Below are 17,853 nucleotides of genomic sequence, written 5' to 3' on the forward strand. Positions count from 1 at the left end.
TACATTTTCCCCAATATCTTTTTTATTGCTTTTGCAAGTCCCTGGTTTTGGTTCACCAAATACGTATTTGAATTAAATTCAAATTCAGGTTTTCTTTCTTTTCATAGTTTGTACCCCTTAATTAGAAAGAGGAAACTATTACTCACACTCAGGGGGTCAAGTAAAACCACTTTATAGGAACCACTCTCATAAATGTTCCTTGTATTTATTTGACATAACACCCTTTAAAGCAAGAAAACATTTCCAACTTCCAGTTTCCCATACCTGTCAATTAAAAAATAAATAAATAATAATAATCCTGATTAAAATTTTTATAGTTAGTTTGTAACTTACAATACAAACAACAACAAGGAATAAAACCAAGTTTGCATTTTTTACATTAAGTAATGTTATATAAAGGCCCATAATGCATGAAAATACATATAAGCAGTGTTAATATTCATTGCAGTAACTTGTGTACCTTTCAACACTGTTTGCTTCACAGTCTTTTGTGCAACTGAGCAGAACTGAAATAAACTGTAAATCATACAAACGTACCCACTGGTGAGACATCAGTTACTGCAATGAAGACAGAAAGGTGGACGACATCATATGAACAGGTCTAACATCTGTGTTTAAATTGATGTGGCAGTAATCCAATACATCGTGTTGTTTCTTACTGTATATGCATTATCCTAACAAAGCTATCTGTTACTCTGGTTTGCATTGCATTGAAATCCAATGATGGTAAGATTGGGATCAGTACCAGTGTGGTTGTGGTTTTTCAGTTCTATCTTTTTGGCAGCACTGTCAATAGTCTTTCATACAAAACCATTTTCACAACCACGATTCTATTACCCTTGACTGTATAATTTGTGCGATTGGCTCAGGGCTTGAGCATGACTTCAACAGAGGTTTTGTACTGATAGTTAAGATCCGGAGATCTTAAAAAACCCTTGCTTCATGCTACTGCAGCTATCAGCAGTACAGCCTGCAATGGGATATCTCTTGGTACACAATAAAGATTCAGCATATACCATAACCTCTGTTATCATCAGAAAGGGTTTGGTTTCAAACATGCTGTGGCAGGGCTTAGACTTCCTTTAGTTTTTCATTTTTTAAATTTTATTTAAGTATGGGTTTCATATTTATGCATGTGTGGAAACTGATTATTTTGGCAGTTGTGTAATTGGCTATTTTTATACAATGATTTTGTTGAAATGGTCACTTGGGAACCCACTGAGATTAAATCAGACCCACGCACATGGCATTTTATCTTACTGGTGCAAAACTGATTATGTTTATCGCTACTGTCAATGAACACCTTTGTTCATACAAACAGGGAAAGGGTCCACAAACCATATGCCACAATTGGCACAAACTCCTATCTAAATCACTTGAGCTTAGAGAGAAAGCTTTTTGCCAAACTTAGTTTTCCAGTAGTTTCCTTCCTTCATTCTGATAGAAAATATGTGAGTATGGTAGTTTGGGAAGCATACTTCAGGATTAATGGGAAGTGTCTGTTAATTGAAAGCTTAATCCATAAGCCACAGGTCCTGTTATCACCAGGACATGTCCTCTCTGGTGTCTTGAGTAATCAAGACTGTTTAATAATTCAGGATACTCATCCACACCTATTAAGTTATTTTATTAATTTAAAATTCGGTAACCACGTCGATATAGTCTTTAACCTGAGGGGTGTATTGACTGATTGCAAAACACACTCACAGACACACACATATTGTAAGAATATTTAACAGACTAAAGGGTAGCGCCAAGAGCAAAGATGTGGGAATGACAAGAAGTAGGGGATTTACACGACTGGTTGAATGTTAAAAACAGTAACTTTGTTTAGCACCAGTCCTCTGATCCCTAATGTTACCTTAGATAAGAAATTTTAGCTCTTAGTATTACCTGTCAGAGGGTGTGTTGTCTGATTCCAGCTTCTTCACCAGGAGCTTGGCTATGGCACTGAAGCTGTTACTCATACGATAGATATCCTTGCTGTAAGCTCCCAGGATGCTGCTGAAGGTATCAGTGATGCCCTTGATTTCCAGGAGAAGGGTGTGGTGGAAGGTGTGCTCCATGCTTGCCAACAGAGTCACCAGGTACAAAAGACAACTCCTGGCTCTCTCCTGACAGGCGAGACAAATGATTAGACTCTTATGACAGAACGAGACATTTCACAGCTGGCATAGGCATAATCACGGAAAACACGCACTGTTGTCCATGCAAAATGGGACATCACAGTGGAACAGCTGTCAAGCATTCATGCATTAGAGACAAGTTTGCAATGTGAAAGGGGGTATTTTGAGTACAATAATGGACTGACTCCACAGCGTGATGCAGGAATTGGACTATAAAATGCAGCATATCTTGGTACATTGCAAAGCTCTTAAGCACTCTTAAGCTTTAAGAGCTGCTATTTTCAATCCAGCCTGCTCAATCTATCTTTCCTGGAATCTTATTGCGCACTTACTCAATGTGTATTTGTGAATACATGTGTGCGTTTGTTGTGCAGAGTCTGTAAATGTAAAGAAATTGCATAATTAATAATACAAAATGTATATGGGTCCAGCTTAGTTGTCTGATATTTTGCACAGTTTTTCAAAAGGAATGGAGTGGGATCATTGAACACATTTTAAGTTTCTTTTAAGATTTTCTTGAATCATTTTTGACTTGATTCTTCCAGGCAGTGCCTAGCATGTGTTGGACCACTATAAATCTGAGGAGTTTGATTATTTCTGCTGCTACTTATTCAAATCTCACTGCTCTGAATACTCAATGCCTTCTGCTGCAATGATGCAACAGATACTTTATTCTGTTGAGCACCATGTTGTGCAGGTGTCTGGCTCACAAGCACAATGTTGTGTCTGTGTTACAGCAGTGATACTCAATTAGACTGATGGCCACCTTTAGGAATGACTTAGTAAGACGTATGCCATTTAAGAATGGAAACATGGTTATTTTATTTTACACAGTATAATTCAATAAGCAGTGGCCATGGAAACACAGTTTTCCTTCATTAGGGGGTCACAGACATTTGGAAATCGTTTAAAATTCAGGGTTTTTTTTATAATTTAATATAAGGTCACTGCGGGTCACATTTGGCCCCAACGAGCTATTGAACAACAGCAGTTTCATTTTTAAAGGTTGCTTGTATTATGGTTACTGATTTCACATTGCTACATGAACCACAACAAATAACCGTGACACCAGAATATCTGCAAAAACAGGCTTATAATACGACACATCTGATTTACTCAAATGGGAACCCGTTGGCATACATGAATGGTACAGATCCTGCCGATTGCAACCAGTTATTGGAATTAATGATCATCTTCTAATGTGATTAGAGTGCATCATCTGGTCAAAAAGAGAAAGCTAAGCTGATTTTGCAAAATGATTTTATAGAAAATGACAGATTTTGTCCATTAAACCACAACTCAAGGCGTCTCTGTATATTGTTACAAAGCATAAGAAAACAAAAGCAAATACAAGAAGGAAAATCTAGCATGTCAAGTCATTTTTCTGTTTTGTTTCAGACCAGGTCACAAAAACAAATGGGGTTTGCAAGTTAAAATATTTAACATCTAGGGGTATTTACGTAACTGTCCAGAAGACATTGGTGGCTTATCCAAGCAGGACAGCTGTACTAATAGAACAATCCCTGGCAAACAGCGAAATAAGAAAACAATTAAAACTGTACAGGGGTTATCTCTACAGGGTGAAAGGTTGTAGAGATGAAAATATATCATAACTACTACAGTGGTTCTTCTCAGCCCTAGTCCTTGAGTTCACACAAATGCATATGTACTATTTTATAATACTTTTGACATCACTTTACTATTGGATAATAAGGGTAACAAATACATCAAGACATGTTTATTACAATTTTTAATTTCTAAGCTTCCACAGAGGGGTTTCTTTTATTTATCTTCAGTGGTAATGCGATATTCTGTCAATATTACCAATGGTAGCACGAGGACAGAGGCAATGGTTTTAGCCATAGCAGAATAACAACATATGAAACCTATACACACTGTGCCATACCTCAGAACAAGAATGCTACCGCATCAGAGTCATTGTGCAACAACTGTTCCAAATCAGCTTTTTGACATGCAGTGTGGTCTGCTGTTGGCTCTGCCTGGGATTCTCCCTGGGGTATTGCGCAGATTTAATGGTAGTATTCCAAAAGTGTTTTTCAAACGTTCCAGTAAAGGTTGACAAACCAAAGAGGAAGCTCCTAAAATCTGTACTAAAAAAATAATTAAAATAAAATAAAATTAAAAAAAAAAATCAATACAAGTATACACTGTTTGAGCCTTTTGCTTCCCAGCATACTAATTAATTAAAAAGTCACCTGACCTAAATAATTTTTGTTAGAAAACTGTCCATTTTCATTGCATTGTTTGACCAGAATAAATTCATGTGAGGGTTTTGGGTTTAAACTATGTTTGAACAACAAAACAATACAGAAATGAAATAAAACAAAAAATAGCTAGCTAGTCAAGATTACACCTCAATTTATTATTATTATTATTATTATTATTATTATTATTATTATTATTATTATTATAGTAGTAGTATTGTTATTGTAAGAATAAGTATTAAATTTGTCTATAAAACAGAAGAAATCAAAAGGAAATTGCTCAAGAGTTTTATCCTGGTAGTGAAGTCTAAAATTAAAACTACTTTGTTGCTGTCTTAATGAAAAGTGGCATTACATAATGACATATTTTTATAAATGTTTTCAGGAAATGTAGCAGAGAAATGTAGGATTTATTGGACACCAGGGTGTTTGCTACTTATTCTTGGCTTCATGACCTACATGAAATTGACTCTTGATCCATCTGTGCTTTATGAGACAGCAGATCTCCTAATGAGCTTTAACTCAGTAACAAACTGATACTGTCGATATGCTGGACCCCAAGAGAAGGGGCACCATGACATAACTTCCTTTATTTTAATTTGATTCTGCTCTAAATGCATACAGCTAAAGCATGTGCAGTTTGGCATGTTGAACTTATATTTATTATTGGGTTATTTTGGTATTTTAGTATCTTGTTATAAATGTTATCTGATCCTTTGTCTCTCTTTGGAAGTCGTTAACTTTCGATGAAACAGTATTGGTTTTATTTATACAGGTTCTCCGTTTAGATTTCGTTTGGCTTTACAAATCAAAGCCACATTGTGATACAGCAACCAGATTCTGATGTATGGACATGTTTATTTAGCAAAACAAAGTGTTTACAGGTTCACAGCAGTCTAAAGTAAAAATGACTATATATGGTGTTTGCCACAAAAGTACCACCTCCAATCCTAGTATATACATTGCCTTTGTACACCCCAAAAAATAATCCTTGCCTCTAGGGATTGAAGATCTTATTTAGTGATGTCCGAAATCACATTTTACTGTAATATTTACCTCACTTGTTTGGTAGTGTAGTTTAGTGCGATTCAGCATTTATTTTATTTCAGGATGAATAAAAAGAATATTTGAATTTGTAAAATTTTGTCCCAGCACTACAATTTAATTCAATGTGTCTTAAATGCAGCCAAGGTGTATACCAATCTGACCACACAACTGCTTCCCAAAATGGCGCTGGAAACTAAGAAGATGAAAACAGAATGAATTCTCAGTCAGGTGCTCTGCTGTTAATTGGTAAGTTCAGAATGTTGTGTTTTGTAAAAGACAGGATGCGTTACATGGAATAAACAACTAAGTATTCAAAATGGCACCTTTCTGACATTCAGTCACAAGTAATAAGCCTGAACCAAATAGTTCTTCCACACGTTTGTGCTTCTTTGGCAATTAAACTAATGCTGAGGGGAAAATCAACAGCGTTGCTCAATTGTTCAGTGTTCCAAGTCATTTTAACAAGGCGGTCCACAGGGAAATATGGAATGGTAGTCAAAATCAGTAACACTCGAACTGAAAAATATACTTCACTCATGGATTCAATCAGTCTTCAGGCAGATGAAGGAGTTTAAATGCACTTGTTATTGTGAGCAGCTTTGTCAGTTTAGTATATGTATGAAAGACAAGACATCAGTAAGCTATTCAGATGAAAAAGATCTATAAGCATACCTAGTAGACAGAACATTTATCATGCCGTGAATGAGTAAAGTGATTGCTGCACCATTTATATCCTCAAGTCTGTAACCAAAATATTCGATGCCCCGTGCTTGGTCTAACATGTAATAATAATAATAATAATAATAATAATAACCTATGCCAAAGGAGCTACTAATGACCCCAGTGTTCGTCAGGCTTCAATGGGTTTTCCACCAGCTGCAGGGGATCTAGTTTAGTTAATTAGGATTTAAACATGTCAAATTCTCTGTTGTGAACTCAAGTTAATTTATTTTTCTGGTTGCTGCTTTCTGTTTCTTATGTAACCATTAAATATACAACGGGGTCAAGATATTATTAACCTTTTCTAGCGATAGTTCCAATAATATTACCATTGTAATAAGCCTAACAAGCACGGCTTCATGCACTGTGCATGATCCAATCAAATAAACTATAAAAAGACTAGGTTTCTTCCTGATTATTTATCCACCAAGCAAACTCTGTTGGCAATGGACCTGATTCTGTTAATTAGGTTAAAAAAATCTGTTAGTTAATCAACTGCTAACTGATTAGAAGAAAAGATTGGCGTATCTAGGTTTTGAAGAAAGAACAGTCCGTGATATAGTCAGAAGTGATTGCAGGTTGATTACAGCTGCTAGGAGTGTGACAGCTCAAAGACATCACTTCATAATCAGCAGAATTCTTCAAACACTCAATGATGCTGGAGCTCTGCCAACCTGGAACATACACATGGAACTATGCAGGATGGATTTTCAGAGTTGTGTGGTTGTCTTTGTCAACACCAACATTTGCCAAAATATCCAGATCTTATTGCGCACAGAGCTGACAGATGATCCAAATATTGGGAATTCTGCTTGCGTGACTGCTGAAAATAATAATAGGGAGAGGGATGACATAAAAAGATGCAAATTGGCAGAAGAAGGGGAAGTTTGCATGTCACTAGATTAAAGGAGATGGATAGGGTTTTTATTTCACCACAATGGAAATAGCTAAATAGGCAGCTGAATTGCAGTCTTTGTTGTAATTCATGTTTCATGTAGACTGTTCATTGCACTGGCAACAGAACACAGCATTCTTTCCCTTACTATGCAGGACCTGGTGTATTTAGTTAGAATCTTCCATGTTCCTTTTTGTCTCAGTTGTCTATCCAGAAAAAAAAAAAAAGTTAATTTGGATTAACAAACTGTTGTTCAGTAGTCATGCTAATTTGCAGGAAAATAAAACATGCCTGAGTTAATTTACATAAGTACAGGTGACTTCAAACCAAACAGATGTTTCCTTAGTGATTGTATCTGTTTCAAAGCAGTTCCCCAACCAAGATAAAAGCAGATCTTGCATGTACAGCTTCATAATTGTTGGAAGGAACAATTTTTTTTTTAATTTAGTAGGTTGCCAATTGTTTTTTTTTTTGTTTTTTTTTGTTTAATAATATCATTTTTCTCCCAGTTTAGAATAGCCAATTATATTTAGGTTTAGCTCACCACTACCACCCCTGCACTGACTTGGGAGGGAGAAAACAAACACACCTCATAGCTACAGTGTCGGAGGACAATGCAGCTTTGAGCCGCTTAAAGTCAAGCCTGCAGGTGCCTGGCCAGACTACAGGGGTTGCTGGTGTGTGGTGAGCTGAGGACACCCTGGCTGACCTAAGCCCTCCCCCCCCCACTGGGCACTGCTTGGCCAATTGTGCATCACACTGTGGGAGCTCCCATCCATGGCTGATAGTGGAATAGCCTGTACTTGAACTGGTGATGTCCATGCTATGGGATGCATCCTGCACTCCATGTAGAGCACCTTCACCGGATGCGCCACACGGAAACCCCCATGGAGGGAATAATTTAAGCTAATGTGTATATTATATTATACAGGTATTTGCCAATAGAACAAAACCCAACGTCTTCATGCCATTGTTTGTTTTTACGCACTGAAAAATCCAGCATTCGGATTCCAAGGTTAACAGGGCAACATGAGTAAGTTTAAAAACTGCTCAAATAAGGCAATGTTCTTTTTAAGAAACAGCAAACAAGCTTCAAATTTGACCCAATTCTTACTTCAGATACATTTCTGCAGAGGGCTCTAATGCTATATAAATCATGTTTTCCTGTCCCCTATTTATACTAAAATAGTTTGAATGCCGACAGGCATATACAGTAATTTGATCTGGTTAAAACAAACATGCTGAATTTTTTCAACAAGGAACAATCTTAATCTAATGGGGTTGTTTTGTTTTTCTGATTTTGAACTATTTGTGTTCACCATTAGCTGTGAAAAGTAATTAATCCAAGACAAATAGAATAAACAAACCATATAGAATATGATGAACAGGACAAAAGCGAATGAACACTGCATGGGTTTTATAGCTGATAAATGTTTGCTGTTCAAAACCATGTTACTTAAAGCGTGGCTGTGTGAGGACTTTTTATGGCTTAAGACCAAGTGATATCACAAAAGTCCCTATGCTAATCGCAGCACAGATACTGTTTCTGATCCTGATGAACCAACTAAATAGAACCGGCAGAATTAATGCCAGCAATTCTACCAACAATCTAAACAGCTAGGGGAAAAAAGCATCAGTAAAAACAACTTGTTTTTGATGATGGATACTCTTGTTATGGGACAAAGTGGTACCAATAAACCAGAAATGCATTTTGTGAAGGCATTTTCAAACGCCTTTTGAAATCAGGTTACACAAAAAGGTACTGACATCTATTGAGCCAGAGCAAAAAGCTGATGCTACAGAAACATCTAACATGAACAACAAACTAATAAATCACAGAGATTTACAGATACATGAAGCTGTTATAACTGTCAAGCTCCGATGAATTAAATGAAGAAATTCTGCACTTAAAAATGATTAGCGAACAACAGATTTTATGACCTAAAACGAGTACATGAATCAGTTGAAAGAGATCTAATTAGTCAAGATCCATTAAAAAGCTGAAATGTTAGTCATGTACTTTCTGTGCAAACACTGATTTAAAAAGGTTGACACCCACCTCATCGACGTGTCCCACAGCGCCGTAGATCTTTGCTATCTGCCCAAGCAGGTTGGGAAAATCCTCTCCAACTGCCTTCAGGTTTGGAAGAAAAGAGGCGACAGCTGCCGGTTCGGTGAGAGACATTTCCAGCAGGATGTTAAGGACAGAGTCATTCTGGTTGGGATCGTGCAGGTAGCTTATTAACGAAGAAACAGACTTGTTCAACACCTGAAAGTAAAAAAACAAGCAACAAGCAAACAAATTTATTTATTTAAATTAACATACATTTCATATTAAAAACCCATTGCCTAATCAGAAACTTGTACTGTACCCCCTAGTGTATCTTGAACTCTCTCCTTTCATTGGAGCTCCTTAAGAGTTAATGGCCCAGCACACCTAAAACTGACTTTTCATTGGCTGCAGTGAAGCCGCCCATCTCTTCTGTGTTTCTGGATTTACTGCAGTAGTCATTTTAAAAGTCTTCAGGTTATACAAGTTGCAGAAGGCTCTGACGATATATACATGGTGTTTTGCAGAGTCACTATTTACCTGTATATTAAAATAGTTTAAATGAAGACAGACATGTAATTGGATCTGGTCAAATTAAACTTCAACAGACTTCATTTGATGAATTGTACTCAGATTGTGCATTAGACTATAGGTATTTTTATAACAGCATTACCACAAGCTGTTTTCCATCCAGATGTAATATGTTTATCAGGAGATACGTGAATATAAGATGCACTGTATATACAGTCAATGCTTGCTTGGATTACATGTTTACTTTGGCCATCGGCTGTGAGCCGTACAGAAAAAACATGGAAAATGTTGGCCTTTTACTCTAACTCTATACAATACCATAGAGGCGATTATTCTTTAGAATAACAATATTGGAGCAACTGAACTGAATGATGGTACACAGTATACAAAAATATTTTAATTACATTTTTTAGTATGCAGCTTAAAATGAATGAAGACCTACAGTACTACTAAAACAAACTGATCAGTTTTGTTATAAATGCAAATACACAAGTTAAAAAAAACCCCCTTCTTATTCAGGAATGCACAGCAAGAAGAAAAAAAAAAACATTACATTTATTCAGGACTTTGCAGACATAAAAGTTACTCAGTTAAACCGTGACATTTTATATTACATTGGTATTATCTAATTTCACTTTGAGTTGAGCAAAGGACACTGAAAACTCAACAGGCACTTATGTCCCAGGCCTAACTCTAACCCTAACCCTTTCCTGATACAATTATTTACATATATCTAGTGAAAAGAATTACACATCAAGTACATTGTAACTATGAATAAAAACATTGTAAGGATGTGTAAGTACACACATATTACCAGGTAACTAAATACACAGTTTTCCAGGTGTAGTTACCTGAGGGTGTTGCTTGGCAACCATTTGTAACAGTCTGAGAAGGTGTTGCTGTTCAGGCTGCTCCAGCCGGGGCATCAGTTCCACCAGCTCGGGTATGCGAGTGTTGATGGACTGCGGCTGTTTCTCATACACGGAGGGCAGAACCCGCAGCAGCATATAGTTAGCTGTGTGAATGATTCAGAATCAATAGACAGAAAAAAAATCAAACCTAAGATGCTGTGCTTATAGCCAATAAACAGAAACAATTTTCTCCATTTAGTTTCGATTATGAATAATTCCTAGGAGAGCACTGTCAGTGGATTTCATTCCAACTGCAAAACTACATGTTCACTGTGTTAAAGTCACAAATATGTGCCAATTTGTTGTGGTGTTTGTAGCAGCAATTGATTAACTGTTTCTTAAGAGTGCTTTGTAGGTTTTTTTTTTTTAATATATATACATAAAAATCAGTCCAAATGCTATTTAAGAAACATGGCATATGTTGACCAACACATGGTCCAGTAAAAGACATTTTGTCCCCTGGTGCTTCAACATGGAACAGAATGTTGTTGACAATAATTTGGCATCTGGAAGCAATTCTTCGATCTTTCATTTGAAGGTTTCTTTTGTATAAAGACTAAATAAACTGAACACTATTAGCAGCTTAGGAAAATGTTTAGCTTAGTGTCAATAAAAACAGCAAGAAATAAAATAAAACACCTGCAAATGAGATATTTATATTGTATTATGTGGTGGACTAGAAGGCACTTGTGATTAAATATTTTTTGACTAACCACTTTTACAATCACAGTAAGTTTGCAGGGTATATCCAAACATCAAAAACAGTATTTTCAATATTGTGTCAATAAATGAACCATTCAGAAAAGCCCAACTATATTAATACAGAGGTAAAAGCACCAGTATTTTCCTATCATTTCCTATCATTCTGTAAATACATGCCATGTCAATTACTGTATTTCAACATTGTAACGATTAGTAGATAACAGGCTCCATTTCTTTCTGCACCAGTTCATAGCTTACCTCCATTTTTTTTTTTTTTTTGGCAAGGAAAACATATATTATATAAAACTAAACCTAATAAACACACCTGCCTAATCCCAAGTTACTTCTTGCCAGTTCGGAAACACTAAGATCAGGTCCAACGAAGGTCAAAAACATTGAGTCCTTTGAATGGTGTATTAGATGCCATCAGGCATATATATATTTTTACAATATTTGAAATGAAAAAGAGATGATTATAGCATCCTGATTGAATGATTGTTTTGTTCAGTTTCCCCAAAGTGGTACTGTGGTCTGGGTAAGTCTCTAGCTAGCTTTACAGTATATATATATTTATATATATATATATATGTGTGTGTGTGTATTGAACACTGAACTTATTGTACTCGTTCCTTATTCATTTTACATTGCTTACAAAAAAAAGTAAATCTCATGAGGAAGTGGTTATGGTTGCCTTGCAGTTCAAATTACCCCCTTTGAAGCCCCCCCTGTCCCTCTATACCCACCCACACATCCCAAAAACCTCCAAGGATTGGATTGGTAAACTCAGCCCCCTATCCCAGCAGCAGAGGTACTGCAACGTGGTAGTACCGCCAATGAAGCATTACTCACTCAGTCACTCATATGGTGTTTATATAGAGTGTGCAGACTGCTGCTCTCACAGTCTCTGTTTAGCTGGTGGTTAAAATACACCAAGGAAGCAAGCCAAGAGATTGCTCAGCATTAACTGCAAGATCCTACATACTGAGCTACGTGTCGCTGAACAACCCAGACATGACAATGCTGAAGGTATTGTTCAGAGTTTTTCTCTGTTTGTCCTCCGTGGTGATAGGACAATATGATGACGGAATTCTTCAGGTTGATTATGAAAATCTGTCTTACAATGAAATTTCTGACCCCGAAGAAGGTAAGAAAGGTTAAAATAATTTCTTTGAACATCTATTAACAAATTGTTTTATACAAGCTAGCAAAACTTAATTACCGTACGTTCTCTTATTACATATCTTAAGTACAAACTTAAATTGTATTTAGTTTACCTGGCAAGGGTACTAAAAAGGATTTAAAAAAAAAGTCAGATTCCAAATTAATTCAGGTTTTAATTAGATTACAATTTTGCATGTATGTCCCGTCAAAACTTGGGAACAAATGTCTATATCATTGCACAGCATCAGGGGCAGATCTACCCAGTCACACCACTGCAGGACTGATGTATTATTGTACAGGGAATTGTAATACTGTGAATTATTGTTGGAATCCTATTCTGTTTTTTTTTTCCATTCAATCCACCAGCTACCCCCACTCCCTGTAAGTCCACAGAACTCACAAAATGGGACAAACTTTTTTCTATGCTGGAGAACTCACAAATGAGAGAAAACATTCTCCTCCAATATGTGGATGAGATCATCAAGGTGGAGCTCCGAAGCATACGTGATGAAATGCACCAGTTTGTGGCTACCTTTGCTGGAACTTGCACTAACGCCATTGACAGTGCCAGCACACGCATAACCTCGCAACTGGAAGGCAAGTTAATGCAAATCATAGAGAGGATTGGGGATACCAACACCGTGCATCAATCCCAGCATTATAAGGTCCTGGAACAGCTGCTTGTGGCCAGCCAGGACACAGCGTACAGACTCAGCAAAATTGAGAGCGCCTGGCAGAATGGAGCGGAAGCAAAAGGTCTGCATTCAGAGTTCAAGCAGCAGGATGTCTCTGTCTATACAAGGTTAGAAAACATTATGGAGTCCATGGCTTATGATCTTCAGCAAACCAGAGCTGAACTACAGCTTTCCCAGAAATGGGTTGCTCAGCACTTCCTGCCTTCAGGTAAGTTTACACCCTGTCTGTTTGCTCACATATATAGCACATGATGACTAACCTTACATAAATAAAATCAGTGACTGAGTGAGGCACAGTGAGGGAATGGTGGACGCACGCTCAACTAACTGCTGCTCTACAAATTGGTGGATTTTTAATTATTCTCATTACAGCAAACTTTTTTTTTACTTACAAATATAAAAAGAATAACAGGTTGTGATCGTATAGCTAAACAACTAATTTGTTCACTTTAAATGTATTATTGATAAGTCCATGAGATAAGGGCAGAAATTGTTTTGACATTACATTAGTTTCTGAAAATCTCACTGACTACAGGTACATGTCACAGACTACCAGTCATGAGAGCTATAAAGCAGAAATGACTTTCCAACTATACAAATAATCAGCTAGGAAGCCAGAAACTTTAAACTCTAGCCCAGTAAGTTATGCCTACCACTCTGAATCATATCTGGAGAAATTCATGTTTTGAGTGACTGAATCTGCAATCTAATTCTTTAGTGTTGAAGTTTTCTTCGAGGCCAATGTGCAATTCTCCTTGTGTTTTTTGAATGAAGCCAATAATACTCCACATTGAGTCAGTAGTTAACTGGTGGTGAGCTATATTGTACAATTTCTGATGCTGTATAAGATCCAACTGATTCAATATCTTGGTCTAATTCTCTGTTGCCGTGGGAAAACAGATCTATAAAACAACCGTGATGCATGCCACACCACAGCTGGAACTGAGTCAGACATAGTCTTAGATTACCAATGGACAATGCAAGCAGGTCTCTTTGTTAATAACCAGTATAAAATGAAATAAAACAGGTCATTTTCCAAGACCGGTTCATTTACTTTATTGAATTTTGGATGCATTGAAGACCTTTTTATTTTTGGTTCCTTTCAATGGGAAGTGAGCAACCACTTTGCCTCACAGGGGCATTCAAAGCAGTTTATCATTTCGGTACCTATTATAGTAACGGACAGTAGTCATATGGAGTAATGCCCAAGACTTTAATTACATTTTGTATACTGACCCACTTTCTTATATTCTGCGGTAACACTGTTTTTTTTTTTTAATAATCTGGAAATGATACCAGACAGATACAAATACATTTTTTTCATCACCTTTCAACGGTTGGCCAGAGGAGGGTGACATCATCACACATTTCCCAAGCCCACCAAAGAGGACGCTGAACTAAGCTAGACACAAAAGCACTACATATTATTAACTGTAATTATTCATTTCATAACATTTATCATTTTAGAAAAGCTGGGTTCTATTAAAATAAACAATAAGCCTTTCTAAATACATTTTTTAACAGTGTTTCAAAGTTAGAGAGCGTTTAGAATATGTACTTCAAAAGAAAGAGAAAAGAAATGGCATCAAACCTTTTATTAATAAATAAATTTAAAAAAAGGACTTGAATAAAAAAGTCACTTTTATTTATCTCATTGATTTTAATTTTTGCTTTTGCAGGGTGCGAAATGGCTCTGTTATTTCCAATGCGCTCCAGGAAGATTTTCGCCAGTGTCAACCCTGTAGCACCCATGACACTTCATTCGTTCACAGCATGCATCTGGTCCAAGGTCACAGATGCGCTCAACAAAACGGTTCTTTTCTCTTACGGGACCAAGAGAAACCCTTATGAAATTCAACTTAGTCTCAGGCAGCAAGCAGCAGTCCTCTCAGTGGGTGGTGACACGTACTCAACTGTTGCGGCAAACGCAGCTCCCGTCGGAGAGTGGGCCCACTTCTGCGGCACATGGAACTCGAACGAAGGCAATGCTTCTCTTTGGGTAAACGGAGAGCTTGCGGCTAGCTCCTCAGGGCTGGCTGAAGGCCACCTAATCCCCGACGGAGGGATCTTGCAGCTAGGCCAAGAGAAAAACGGCTGCTGTGCAGGAGGTTTTGATGAAAAGCTAGCGTTTTCTGGGAAGCTGACTGGATTCAATATCTGGGACAAAGTTCTGGATGGGGAGCAGATAGCCCACTTAGCTCAAGGGCAGGATTCGTGTGGTACTAGGGGAAATGTGGTTGGTTGGGGTGTTACAGAAATTCTACCACATGGTGGCGTTCAGTATGTTCACTAACATGTATCTATGGACCGCATAGAGCACATTACGCTCTGTATTGATAATACATGTGTGTGCCAGTGCTAAACGCTTTATGAATATGTTGTCATTTATTGATTGAAAAATAACCAAATGATAGGAATTGGAATGGATGTGAAATATCAGAGTTACATATTCTTCTTGTGTAACTCTAAGTATAATTTCATGTTTCAGATATCCATTCCTGGTGACTCGTTAAAACTCAAAAGTTGAAAGCACCTTTCAGGCCTCAATAGCTCTCAGAATCATGTGTAAGTACAGGTGGCACATCAGAGTGTAACCATTAACCTGTCCCCCTGCAACACTGCCACTAGTGGATATACCAAGATACACATCCGTAAGAAATACCACATAAAAAAGATTGTGGCATTTCATGCCAAATATTTTTCGAGTTTTCGAGACTACAGGACTAGATTAAACTGCTGATATCTAAAAAGTTACAAGGATGGGGTCACTGAAATAGAAAATGGTACAAAATGAATCTAAAAAACAAGAAGAATACACTAGTTAACTCTGACACTTAATACATACAAGTTATTTTTTAAAGGAATTTGATATAATATCCATTTATAAAGGGCAGTTACTTTATTTCCGAACACACCAAATGCCAGCTGTTCAGGTGCCAAATTATGTCGTGTAACTCCTAAACTCAGTAACAGGTCCACAGCATGTCATCTGTTAGCCTATTAAAAAGAGAAGTTTTTTTTTTTCTTTTTGTCTACAAAGAAGTTATTCATTGGTATTGTATAATTTTGAATTCCTAAATCATATATTTTTTTTTTAAAACCCCTCATTTCTGAACTGCAATTGTGTCTCTGATTCTGCTCTGCCAATCTGACTGGAGAGAGCTTATTGTGAGTTTTAGATGTGAACAAATGCAATGCAAGGCTAAATGCTCAAGATTATTGTCTTTTATTTTTTGTTTGGATTTTTTAAGCTGGAACGTGTCATTTTAGACATGTTTTCAGATGTATTATAAAAATACAAATAAAATGCTTAAAAACATCTTTCAGTTTCTAATATGTAGAGTACATGTGTTATATTGTAAATTCTGTTTAGCCAACATTATGATATGAAAGTGAATGTATTTTATATTTGTGTCCCATAAATAAAAATAAAGTAATTCAAAACACCTGGGCTTTTTAACTTTATTACCTGAAGTCACCAAAAATTGATTTATACCTCAAGGCAAGTTAGGAATTAACTGAAACCTTGCACTGCTTTTAAAAACAGTGACCTAAGCTGTTATCTACTAATTTTCTCCAAATGCTTGTTTACAGTATGTTGGTATGGCGACTTTCTTAATCTATACAGAAGCTACACACATAGACACATACAGATGATTATGAATTCATTTGGTCACTTTAGGCTGCACTTATAAAGTATGATATTTACTGCAGAGGAAAGCAAGGTAGCATGTGGATCCACAAAATAATTGGTAAGACGATCACCAATCCAAAATGGTCCAGGACTACCGCCATACCACCAAGTCTTTCATCATCAAATAGGTTACAGCAAAGACCCCCTAGAGAGCTAGCCATGACTTCTAACACTCAATCAAAACAGCAGTCAAAACTAATTAGTAAGTATCTGCAGTTTAGTACATGGCTGTGATATCAGATCTCCGACTGAAATGAATAGGATGACAATCTTTGTGATGTTCTAAGACAGCACAGCGCTCAGGCTGAGACACACACAAACACACACACAGGATGTTTCTTTGAAAAGCAGCTGCACAAACATCAGGAATAATAAACACTATAGACTAAGGAGTGTGTGTAAAAGCTATGTGCTTTGATATGCTTGCAGTAATAGTTTTGCAACAAGGATGTATTAGTTCCTGTCAGCACAGCACGAAAGTATCACTACTCTAAGTAGTTCTCTAACATCACCTGTGACCTCATCAGGGCTCTCTACGCCAACTGTTTTTGTGTATTTCCTGCTAGGGGCAACGGGTCATTGTTTATTGGTTCTGATAAATTAGAGTGAAAGCAAATGGGGTTAAAAGGGTGAAAGGTGAGATAATCAAGACAGTTCCTTATTATAAATACTTAGGAGTATGGATTGATGAGCATCTTACATTTAAATCATCATAATGACAAACTGATTTCAAAGGGAGGACCTAAATTAGGCTTCCTTTTTAGAAATAGGAAGATCTTTTCTCAGTCTAGCAGATCAAAACTGGTGACTACGACTATTCTTCCTGTCCTTGATTATGGGGATTACATTTACCAGTTCAGTCTTTACATGAACTAGACGTATTTAAAACTCATGCTGTAGATTTGTATTAGAATATCCCACCTTGACTCATCATTGCGAGATGCATGTAAAATTAGGCTGGTTTTCACTTACAGACGGAAGGCTTTGTCATCGATACTGCTTTGTGCTCAAGTTTCTTAAAGGACTGGTGTCTTGTTATTTAACTGCTCTGGCTCATAGGTAGATACCAGCTATAATCTGCGTTCCTGTGATTCTG

At 36.9% G+C, this 17,853-nt stretch overlaps 2 protein-coding genes across 4 annotated transcripts in view; one reads left to right on the forward strand and one right to left on the reverse strand.

The window, feature by feature from the left end:
* The window catches only part of LOC121326777 (ventricular zone-expressed PH domain-containing protein homolog 1-like), a 57,985-nt gene that overhangs the window by 26,465 nt on the left and 13,667 nt on the right, over positions 1-17,853 (reverse strand). For 2 of the 3 annotated variants that reach the window (XM_041270261.1, XM_041270260.1), the window contains exons 5-7: positions 10,446-10,609; positions 9,073-9,282; positions 1,894-2,114 (exon numbers count right to left, since the gene is read on the reverse strand). In XM_041270261.1, the coding sequence (XP_041126195.1) occupies positions 1,894-2,114; positions 9,073-9,282; positions 10,446-10,609 (595 nt within the window). Of the gene's footprint in view, positions 1-1,893; positions 2,115-5,027; positions 7,220-9,072; positions 9,283-10,445; positions 10,610-17,853 lie in introns of those variants that run through there. The other variant, XM_041270262.1, reaches the window with a different exon arrangement.
* LOC121326778 (pentraxin-related protein PTX3-like) lies at positions 12,057-16,509 on the forward strand. The gene is made up of 3 exons (XM_041270263.1): positions 12,057-12,351; positions 12,735-13,271; positions 14,743-16,509. Exons 1-3 carry the CDS (start codon positions 12,219-12,221, stop codon positions 15,354-15,356), a joined length of 1,284 nt encoding a protein of 427 aa, XP_041126197.1. The 5' UTR covers positions 12,057-12,218; the 3' UTR covers positions 15,357-16,509.

This window comes from Polyodon spathula, chromosome 14 (genome assembly GCF_017654505.1).
Source record: "Polyodon spathula isolate WHYD16114869_AA chromosome 14, ASM1765450v1, whole genome shotgun sequence".
In the NCBI taxonomy this organism is placed as follows: domain Eukaryota; kingdom Metazoa; phylum Chordata; class Actinopteri; order Acipenseriformes; family Polyodontidae; genus Polyodon; species Polyodon spathula.